At 40.5% G+C, this 11,114-nt stretch overlaps 1 protein-coding gene across 1 annotated transcript; it reads right to left on the bottom strand.

Annotated features, from left to right (window-relative positions):
• Positions 1 to 240: 240 nt before the first annotated feature.
• LOC149038697 (tetratricopeptide repeat protein 28-like) lies at positions 241 to 3,706 on the bottom strand. Its single transcript, XM_089183668.1, has 2 exons — positions 1,118 to 3,706; positions 241 to 600 (listed from the first exon to the last, which is right to left on the bottom strand). The coding sequence occupies exons 1-2, from the start codon at positions 3,199 to 3,201 to the stop codon at positions 543 to 545; spliced, it is 2,142 nt and encodes a 713-aa protein (XP_089039794.1). The 5' UTR covers positions 3,202 to 3,706; the 3' UTR covers positions 241 to 542.
• Positions 3,707 to 11,114: the final 7,408 nt, after the last annotated feature.

Here is an 11,114-nt window from a genome sequence, read left to right as displayed (position 1 = left end):
TCTGATCACACTACATGCTCCCTACTCAGTGGGATAGGGAGGGAATGTAAGACCAGACCAAATAAGGGCTGCAAATGAGACAACAGTAAGCGTGGAACCAATGCTAATTATTTTCACTTAGATGTATTCAGACAACAGAGACAGTTGACACTATTTTACTTTCACGAAAAATGTTACAATTTCGGCTACACAAAGTATCTCACATCAACCCATTGTCCAAAAAAAATAGCATGCCTATGTTTGACATAGTTATAGTGCTTGATGATCGCGTTCGCGTGCCACGGGAGAATTGAAAACCAGATCATGGTTCTATAAATCAACGATTAATTTTGAGTTTTGACGAGACCTTGCCAATACTCTTCCATTTTTTAACATTAAGATAACTTTCTGCGGTCAAATTTCGTGTCCCAACTTATATTAGTTCCCTTTTGGTATACGTAAAAACGTGCTTGACTAAAGAAAAAAATGTAAATTGTCTACGTAAAGTAATATCAGTGTTCATTTAAAGACAATGTGCAGGAAGAAGAATCTTTTCTACAGGATCAGTCCTTACTCTGTTCCTTCTCTGCCTCGTTGTTGTCCTCTTTGAGTTCTTCGTTACTTAAAAAAAAACATTATACATTTGTCACTTTTTAAACTTTAAAGCATACATAACAGATTTCCTATAAAATAAAATTACTTTCTTCTTCATTGTCATTGGTTGTGATTTTTCAAACTTTCTAAATTTTTGTCGAACATACCATGTTTTTATGCGAAAGTAACTTTTAAATTATCATTTAGTCGTTACTGTGTTTTTACAAAATAGAGTTAACTTTTAGAGTTGGCTTAAGATTCTAAGACTACCTTCATTGTCATAGCGTCTAGCATCGTATCGACTTTGAACTATTATTTCTGAATATCTTCCATACAAAAGAAACTCTAATTCCAGGCGAATTCCAGAAAGCAATTCATTAAAATCTTCCGGTTCCGAACAGTAGATAAAATAATCTTTTCCTTGATATTTTATGGAAGAAAGACTTAGACAAAAAACGAACAAACAAAAAAAGTTGGTCAACTGAACAATTTTAGTGTACTAATCGGTTTATTATAGGTAATTGATTATTTTGGTCAGACCTACCGTTTTTTCATAAAATCAAATGTCACGTTATCCCCCATAAGCACAAACGGAGCCCATTGGGAAGGTTTGGGAAAGCCGTTGCTTCTCAACCATTGAACGGCCTGGTGAAGAGATTCACTAGCACTTTCTCCACGAACAAGGTGTTCATAGAAATGTTTCATGAGCTTAGCCGTTGCTTCGTCTTCTATAGCCCACGATGCAACCAACACTGAACGTGCACCGGATACTAAGAAAGCTCGAGCAATTCCAATAATTCCTTCCTTTTTTACCAGTCCACGCCCACTGTGACAACAACTGAGTACTACAAGTTTGGCTCGCACTTGTATTCCTTGAATGTCAGACATTGTCAGGAGGTAGTCTTCCTCTTGGGGAATACCGTCAGTGGCAGATTGAGGAGAGAGGGCAATCTCTCCTCTTTCAGCATTTCCATGTGCAGCAAGATGTATCAGACTCACCGAAGGTATCGCTTGAAGTACCGCCTGCTTTGTCGCGCGACTTCCTGACAAAGGCTGAACTCCAAGCAGTTGACCAACCATCTCTGCTTCCTTATTTGCATGGAACAATGCTGTAATGTTAGTGACAACACCATTGTAATGCACTTTGCCAACCGTAGGATCACCCACAACCAGTGCGCCAGTTAGACTGTGATAGTCCGCTGGACATTCTTGGATGAGCCGCAGAGTCGTCAGAGAGGGGATGATGCGTATTCTGTACTTCTCCGATAAATACTTTCCGGCTGGTTCATCACGCAAGACAGCAAATGGGACTCGGTACAAGAATCGATCGGGCACAATGACGATTTCAGGCTCAGTAAGTAAATCTGCCACAGGTGCGACGATCCATTTGTAGCACAATTGATGAGTTCTTTCGCTATCTTTAGTTTCGTCACCTCGCAAATTTTCCCGGCTCTCTTCATGAAGAGATGTTGTCACGTTGTCATTTAATGATCGATCTTCGCAGTTTGCTTCGGGTAAAACGCCAAAGCCGGCGGCGCTCTTTTTGAAAACTCCTCCCACATCGCAGACTTGCTCAGCAATAAGAGTGTCTATATCCACTTCATCTGTTGCTCGAAAGAAAATGTCTCCATTTCCTTTCAATACCCAGAGAAGAACTTGCCGCTCTCGATACGAAACATATAAAAAAACACAGTTACTTTCCGTTTTCACGCTCTTTTCAATCCCAGACCATGATTGTGGATCAGTTGTGAAGTGGCTTTCCAGGGAGTACTTGTCTGCCATGAATCCTGCAAGGACTCTTGCTCGTCCCAGCCCCTCAGCATAGAGAGCATCTCGAAATTTTCCAGTACGGCAGAGCAAGTCAGTGAGTAACTGGTAGGGAGAAGTTCCGCATTCCTCTAACAGAGAAATTTCAAATTCACTGTTTCCTTTCAGCAAACTTCTGATTTGCTCATATTTTCCGATACATTGAATTGCCTTTACAAGCTCTGACTGTGATACTTTTAACTGTGTAATACTTAGAAGACTTTGAAACTCAGTCATTTTATGTCCAAGTTGGCTGCTTATGGAACAAGCTTTCTCTAAGTAATCTTCAGCCTTGCCACTTTCACCAAGCAATCGGAATAGATTTCCAAGGCTTAGGTAAATTTTTGCTTCGTGCTCTCTAATGCCACATTCTCTGCTGATGGTAAGCGCCTTCTCATAATGTTCTTTTGCCTTCTGATAGTCATTCACAGAAGCATAGACAGCTGCCAAAGTTGTACTAGCTTGGGTTTCTAGATCTCTGTCACCAATTGCTAAACTGACGCCGACTGCTTTGTCCAAATGTTCCTTAGCTTGCAGATTTTTTCCAAGCATAAAATAAACACATCCAAAACTCGAGAATGTCGAACCTTCTCCTTTTCTGTCACCAATTTCTATTGCGATGGCTAGTGCTTTCTTGTGATATTCTTTAGCCTTCTGATATTCGCCGAGGGATTGAAACATAGCTCCAAGGTTCCCGTAGCTTGTTCCTTCTCCTCGTTTGTCGCCAATTTCTATCGCGATGGCAAGTGCTTTCTCGTGATATTCATTAGCCTTCTGATATTCGCTAAGGTAATAAAACGCAGCCCCGAGGTTCCCGTTCATTCTTCCTTCTCCTCGTCTGTCGCCAATTTCTATTGCGACGGCAAGTGCTTCCCCGTAATATTCTTCAGCCTTCTGATATTCGCCACGGGAAACAAACACAGCTCCGAGGTTCCCGTATCCCGTTTCTTCTCCTCGTTTGTCGCCAGCTTCTATCGCAATGGCAAGTGCCTTTTCGTGATATTCTTTAGCCTTCTGATATTTGCTGAGGGAATGAAACACATCCCCGAGGTTCCCGTACGTTGTTCCTTCTCCTCATCTGTCGCCAATTTCTATTGCGATGGCAAGTGCTTCCTCGTAATATTCTTTAGCCTTCTGATATTTGCCAAGGGAATGAAACACAGCTCCAAGGTTTCCGTAACTTGTTCCTTCTCCTCGTTTGTCGCCAATTTCTATCGCGATGGCAATTGCTTCTTCGAAATATTCTTTAGCCTTCTGATATTCGCCACAGGAATCAAACACAGCTCCGAGGTTCCCGTAACTTGTTCCTTCTCCTCGTTTGTTGCCAGTTTCTATCGCGATGGCAAGTGCTTTCTCGTGATATTCTTTAGCCTTCTGATATTCGCCGAGGGAATTAAACACAACCCCGAGGTTCCCGTTGCTTGTTCCTTCTCCTAGTTTGTGGCCAATTTCTATCGCGATGGCACGTGCTTTTTCGTGATATTCTTTAGCCTTCTGATATTCGCCGAGGGAATTGAACACAACCCCGAGGTTCCCGTTGCTTGTTCCTTCTCCCCGCTTGTGGCCAATTTCTATTGCGATGGCAAGTGCTTTTTCTTGATATTCTTTAGCCTTCTGATGTTCGCTAAGGAAATGAAACACAGCCCCGAGGTTCCCGTTTATTGTTCTTTCTCCTCGTCTGTCGCCAATTTCTATTGCGATGGCAAGTGCTTCCTCGTAATATTCTTTAGCCTTTTGATATTCGCCGAGGGAATCAAACGCAGCTCCGAGGTTCCCGTAGCTTCTTCCTTCTTCTCGTTTGTGGCCAATTTCTATCGCGATGGCAAGTGCTTTCTCGTGATATTCTGTAGCCATCTGATATTCGCCGAGGGAATCAAACACAATCCCGAGGTTCCCGTTCATTGTTCCTTCTCCTCGTCTGTCGCCAATTTCTATTGCGATGGCAAGTGCTTTCTCGTAATATTCTTTAGCCTTTTGATATTCGCCGAGGGAATGAAACACAGCTCCAAGTTTCTCGTTGCTGGTTCCTTCTCCTAGTTTGTGGCCAATTTCTATCGCGATGGCAAGTGCTTTCTCGTGATATTCTTTAGCCTTCTGATATTCGCCGAGGGAATCAAACACAACCCCGAGGTTCCCGTTCATTGTTCCTTCTCCTTGTCTGTCGCCAATTTCTATTGCGATCGCAAGTGTTTTCTCGTAATATTCTTTAGCCTTCTGATATTCGCTACAGGAATCAAACACAGCTCCGAGGTTCCCGTAGCTTCTTCCTTCACCTCGTTTGTGGCCAATTTCTATCGCGATGGCAAGTGCTTTCTCGTGATATTCTTTAGCCTTCTGATATTCGCCGAGGGAATGAAACACTGTTCCGAGGTTCCCGTAGCTTCTTCCTTCTTCTTGTTTGTGGCCAATTTCTATCGCGATGGTAAGTGCTTTCTCGTGATATTCTTTAGCCTTCTGATATTCGCCGAGGCAATCAAACACAACCCCGAGGTTCCCGTTCATTGTTCCTTCTCCTCGTCTGTCGCCAATTTCTATTGCGATGGCAAGTGCTTTCTCGTGATATTCTTTAGCCTTCTGATATTCGCCGAGGGAATGAAACACAGCTCCAAGGTGTTCGTTGTTTGTTCCTTCTCCTGGTTTGTGGCCAATTTCTACAGCGATGGCAAGTGCTTTCTCGAGATATTCTTTAGCTTTCTTGTATTCGCCACGGGAATGAAACATAACTCCGAGGTTCTCGTTGCTCGTTCTTTCTCCTTGTTTGTCGCCAATTTCTATCGCAATGGCAAGTGCTTTTTCGTGATATTCTTTAGCCTTCTGATATTCGAAAAGAGAATTAAAAATAGCTCCGAGGTTCATGTTAATTGTTTCTTCTTTTTGTCTGTTGCCAATTTCTATCACGATGGCAAGTGCTTTATCGTAATATTCTTTAGCCCTCTGATATTTGCCAAGGGAATTAAACACAGCCCCGAGGTTCTCGTATTTTGTTCCTTCTCCTCGTCTGTCACCAATTTCTATTGCGATGGCAAGTGCTTTTTCGTAATATTCTTTAGCCTTCTGATATTTGTCAAGGGAATGAAACACAGTTCCAAGGTTCCCGTATCCCGTTCCTTCTCCCCGTTTGTCGTCAACTTCTATCGCGATGGCAAGTGCTTTTTCATGATATTCTTTAGCCTTCTGATATTCGCCACGGGAATGAAACATTACTCCGAGGTTCCCGTATCCCGTTCCTTCTCCCCGTTTGTCACCAACTTCTATCACGATGGCAAGTGCTTTTTCGTGATATTCTTTAGCCTTCTGATATTTGCCAAGGGAATGAAACACAGCCCCGAGGTTCCCGTTTATTGTTCCTTCTCCTCGTCTGTCGCCAATTTCTATTGCAATGGCAAGTGCATTCTCGTAATATTCTTTAGCCTTCTGATATTCGCCACGGGAATCAAACACAGCTCCGAGGTTCCCGTGTCCCGTTCCTTCTCCCTGTTTGTCGCCAACTTCTATCGCGATGGCAAGTGCTTTTTCGTGATATTCTTTAGCCTTCTGATATTTGTCAAGGGAATGAAACACAGCTCCAAGGTTCCCGTATCGCGTTCCTTCTCCCCGTTTGTCACCAATTTCTATCGCGATGGCAAGTGCTTTTTCGTAATATTCTTTAGCCTTCTGATATTTGCCAAGGGAATGAAACACAGCCCCGAGGTTCCCGTTCATTGTTCCTTCTCCTCGTCTGTGGCCAATTTCTATTGCGATGGCAAGTGCTTTCTCGTGATATTCTTTAGCCTTCTGATATTCGCCACGGGAATCAAACACAGCTCCGAGGTTCCCGTATCCCATTCCTTCTCCCCGTTTGTCGCCAACTTCTATCGCTATGGCAAGTGCTTTCTCGTGATATTCTTTAGCCTTCTGATATTTGTCAAGGGAATGAAACACAGCCCCGAGGTTCTTGTTCATTCTTCCTTCTCCTCGTCTGTCACCAATTTCTATTGCGATGGCAAGTGCATTCTCGTAATATTCTTTAGCCTTCTGATATTCGCCACGGGAATCAAACTTAGCTCCGAGGTTCCCGTATCCCATTCCTTCTCCCCGTTTGTCGCCAACTTCTATCGCGATGGCAAGTGCTTTCTGGTGGTATTTTTCTGCGTTCTGCATTTCCCTTAGGAAATAACATACATTTCCAAGTCTTCCATGAGCCACAGCTTCTCCTTTTTTGTGACCAATATTTTTCCAGATGGCGAGTGCGCTTTTAAAAAGTTCCTTTGCTTCTACAAACCGGCTTTGTGCTTCATATTTGTCTCCCAGTTGTGTTGTTAGTATTCCAACGTTGAGGAGCGTTTCAAGAAGTTTGCGGTAAGCAAAGATGGTGTAGTAAGTATGGAATATTACATCGGAGATATCAAGCTGAATACCAGTGTCAAGGTTTTGAAGTAGAGTTGTACATTCATTACATAGCTCAGTCGCTTGTAGGCCACGATCGGTGTTAAGAAGAAATATGCAGACATCTAAAGCTATCTGGACTGACTTTAGGGTTTCTGCAGCGTTATTCATTACGGTTCTTTCCTGTTTGTTGTCGTGGGAAAGAATAAACAAAAAAAGTGAAACTGATAAATCTTGAAGCACTTTTGCTGTTTCTAGGGAAGTTTTCGTTTGTTCCTTTTCATAAATGTCTGAGTGCAACATTCCTTTTCAATCTTTTATCCAAACTAATCCCAATTGCATCAGCTGGGTTGAATTCAAATAATTGTGTAGCAGATTTAGATATAGCTATCAAAAAAGTCTCACCAATAGAGCAACGGTTAATTTACCAATTGTGTTACAATTGTTGTCTTCAGCTTATTACATGCTACCCAATTGGTCATTTCTGAATCTGCTCGCAATTTACTGCTTGAAAATAACTTTCCCTGGGGGTGTTACAATAAGCGGTAAATGTTGGCAAACATTTGACTTCAACTCAAAGCATGTATATTGAATTCCTGTATATTGAACAAACGATAGGTAACATTTTGAACTGCTGTTGATCATACGACGATAGGAAGGTTAGGATGATACGATTTTGGCTGGCGCCTTCCACGCGTTGCGAGCACATCGCGCGTGTGTTCGCCACATTTACGCCTCCGAAACTCGCTTAGCTGCCTTACAGTTGAAACAGCAGAGAATTTTTTTTATAACACCTTTAGTTAAGGCAGTAAGTTTTCTCGCACCTTTTGCTTTAAATAATGGCATTTATGTTAGTCGTACGTTTCACTTTTGGAGGAAATATTTTGACCTTTCACAAAAAAAATAATTCCTGTCATTTCAATCAGGAGATACGATGCAAGCACAAGTGGTCCCTTAGTTTATAAAGGAGGTTTTTCTTCCCTCCTCATCTTGTACACACGCCTGTCAATCATGCGCGCCCTTTTCACTCGCTTCAGCTCAGTGAGCAGCTGAAATCCGAAAGTTCTTTTCGGATTTATAGATCAACATTGAAGAATGTTTGAGTGAATATAGTGCATTTCAACCTTCAACAACTGAAATATTAAAATCGATGAGATGTTTCCTTTTTTTCGGTATTCTTTCATCATATTTGTCCAAATAAAAATTATATCAAGATAAGAAAAAGTATATTCCCTTTTACCCATGTTCATGTTTGTTATCACAGTTAGAAGGGTCAACTTGGGGAAAGTAGGTTTTCTTGTTTGAACTGTTTTGGTGATGAACTTTGAACTCTTGTAGTCACGCAGAACTTTTAATCATATTTAATATTTCTGTATTTGATTGCAGTATCGTGCGAAAACTGTCAAACTGACTTTGAAAAAGAGGGTGCTAAGGGGTTTACACTTGAAGCGTGATTAAGGCCAAAATAAGTATGTGAGGCGTGAATTTTACAGAAAGGCGAACGTGATTGGTAAATCCATGATCTAGTGTAAAGCGTGACTGGCCTCCTGAAATATACGTGACTCGTGAATTTCATCTTTCATTTCGTGGAAACCTCAAGTTTTTCCAGAAACCTTGTACACATGAAGAGAGATTTGAAGTTTTTCCTTTAAATACGTGAAGCGTGAATTTTTCTAAAATTCGTGTATGAAACAGGATCAGGATCCCCTCCGTTTACTACCATCCAAAAATCAGGCTTTTACTCAACCTGCAGAGCAGACGTAATTTTGGCGAGCGAGTGCTCAGTATTTCTTAACAAAAATTTTGTCCGCCATCTTTGATTTTAACGGCAGTGGAAGGCTAGGGAGAGAAAGAAATTTATACCAAGGGGGCAGTCGACGATCAAAAATAAGGAGAGGGGTGGGGTGGGGCAAATATTAACTCGTATTTGCGTCAGTAGAGAACGTTTTGGTCAAGCCATTTATTTCGTTAATAAAAAAATAAAAAAAATTTAAAAAAAAAACAGCCTCTCCGTTTCACTAGAGTATTCTGGTTTGCATCAAACAAATTATGGCGGGTAAACCTTCGAGTGCAGTTGTTTGTTACTTCAAAGTGTCGTTTCGATTAAATGAAAGAAAAATTGTCAAATAGATTAACGGCAGCTATACTCAAGGATTGTAGATTGAAAAATATCGAGAACAGTAAATATCAGCTCATATTTGCGACCGCGGAGGAGGTTTTGTCGAAGCCATTTCTTTCCTGGCTGAAAAAAAAACTGCCCACCGTTTTACTCATCGGCGCTACGTATCTTAGCTTTTGTCGGAAGACAGTGCTTGCGGTTTTTAATTTGACTTATTTTGATTGGTTACTTGCTCCTTTCCGGAAATACAGTGATGTGCAACCAATCAGAGGGTGTTTTACTTTTCAACAGCCTCTTCCCACAAGCGTTTTCTCGCCCATCCTCTGCCCCCAACCCTTACCGTCCACTCTAACTTTAAATCAAACATGGACGGTCGGATAAATGATCGCGAGCTTATAACATTAGCTCGCACTAATAACGCCTACACTGCAGGCTAGGTCTTACTCTGCTCTAATTTTCATTATTGTTTGATTCAGAATCCCACCAAATGAAATCTGCACGACGTAGATTTTGCTTTGTTACGTTGCAGAAAAATTTGAAGGACATAGAGCCAACGGAAAAAAATTACATTCTACAACCAAACGAATTAAGAAACCATTCACCCGTGTCCAGATGAATAGATTTGTGTCGGTATTTCTAACTGTGTGTCCCATTAAGATAAAGCCTGTTTGTCTGTTTTACTGAAACTCGTTTTATTAACTCGAGATATATGAAATTAAAACATATAAATGTTTTCAATGATTACTCGACAGTTATTTTCAAAACTGAAAAGATTTCAATGCAGCATAAAATTGGAGCAAAGATTCTACCCAGTGTTTAAACCGCGCACTCGTTATCAAAACGCTTTATTTTTCAGACAAAGGAAAATCTTTCCATTTCATTCAATTACATTCGCGTTGCTTCAGTTATTCATCTAACAACTTCTCCAGATGTTTCGTTTGGTAAAATAATAATGTGGATTTAATTCATAGAAAATGAAACTAAGGAAATTAAAAAAAACAACAACAACAACAACAGCTCACCTTTGAAAACAGGATATGCCTTCTTTTGTTAGATCCTGATTGTGTGAGTTATGGAAACAAAAGAAAGAAAATGAAATAAGACTTTCCCAGTCAAACAAATGTAAATGCCAATAATTGATGTTAGAATGTTTTACTCACACAGTTGGTAATAAAAAATCATCGAAAAAAACATCTAAGATGGAAGAAAAAGAGTTTCTCAGGTTGTTCATAAGATTCATTACTTGACATACGGGATCCTCTTATTTTACATCATCACAGAAATGATGAATATGTAGCTTCTCCTTACAATGTCAATATATTATACAGCAATCAAGTAATGAGAGTGAACAGGCTCATCATTTAGAGGGCGTTTTCTCTATCATTAGCAAGTTTCAATCCTGAACATTTTAGCGCATAATATTCCTGAAATAAATAATTAGCCGCTTAAAACGAAATGATCTCTGGATAGCAAGGAGACCAAATTCAAGAAAGCGATTTCATATTTTCTCTACAAAGCAACGAAGAATGCAAAGCGCTAGTTTAGATGGAATATAAAAATTATCGCTAAAAATAATCATCGCAAAAACAAAGAAGAATGGAATTTGAATTACAACTTGACCATAAGATATCTCAATAAATGTTGGAGCTCGCATGTCATTGATAAGAGTTTGTTGGTTTAAATTGCGCTTTGTCCGATTTTTCTAAACCTCGCAGAAGTGAGAAACATATTCCTTGCCTTTCCAATAATAACATATTCAGTGAACAAGCGGCGAGAAAACGTAAAAGCTTAGGGCGTTCTCTTAACACAGCACCAAACTCTCCGCCCTACAGACTAACAAGGTAATGTGAGGGAGCTAGAAGGAAGAATTGCTGAGTAGATAATAAATTGAAAGGGTTGAGGTGACGCAGACCTTAAACACTCTCCAATCAAGTAAAAAAAAACTATTCGAATTTGGTAGGTCTTCACAATGAACTTGATTTCTGTTGCGCCTGATTTGAGGCGGCGAAGACGCTAAAAGAAAAAAATAGGAAAAAGAATGCAAGCTAATTTCTTGTTTATTTTTGTTACTTACCCTTGAACAAGGCAGTGTGCCTTGTTTATTCTGATCGTATAACTGAGGAAGACGAGAGTAAGAAACTGAAATTACGCTTCCCCTGCAAAACAGAGATGGAGGTTAATAAACAGTGTTAAAAAAAGTAACAGCTTAATCGGTTAAAATTGCTTGGAATTCTTGAAATTCAACGTGGAA

This window comes from Pocillopora damicornis, chromosome 10 (assembly GCF_964200805.1).
Source record: "Pocillopora damicornis chromosome 10, jaPocDami1.2, whole genome shotgun sequence".
Classification (NCBI taxonomy): domain Eukaryota; kingdom Metazoa; phylum Cnidaria; class Anthozoa; order Scleractinia; family Pocilloporidae; genus Pocillopora; species Pocillopora damicornis.
Note: the sequence above shows the minus strand (reverse complement) of the source record. Positions and strands in the feature narration are given on the sequence as shown.

What these genes read in the sequence shown, in the direction of transcription:
- LOC149038697 (XM_089183668.1), bottom strand. Translation starts at nt 3,201, where the DNA reads ATGAACGGGAACCTCGGGGCTGCGTTTTATTACCTTAGCGAATATCAG. An exon ending in TTTGATTTTATGAAAAAACG is followed by an intron (nt 601 to 1,117) that starts GTAGGTCTGACC and finishes TTTTTTTTTAAG; the next exon opens with TAACGAAGAACTCAAAGAGG.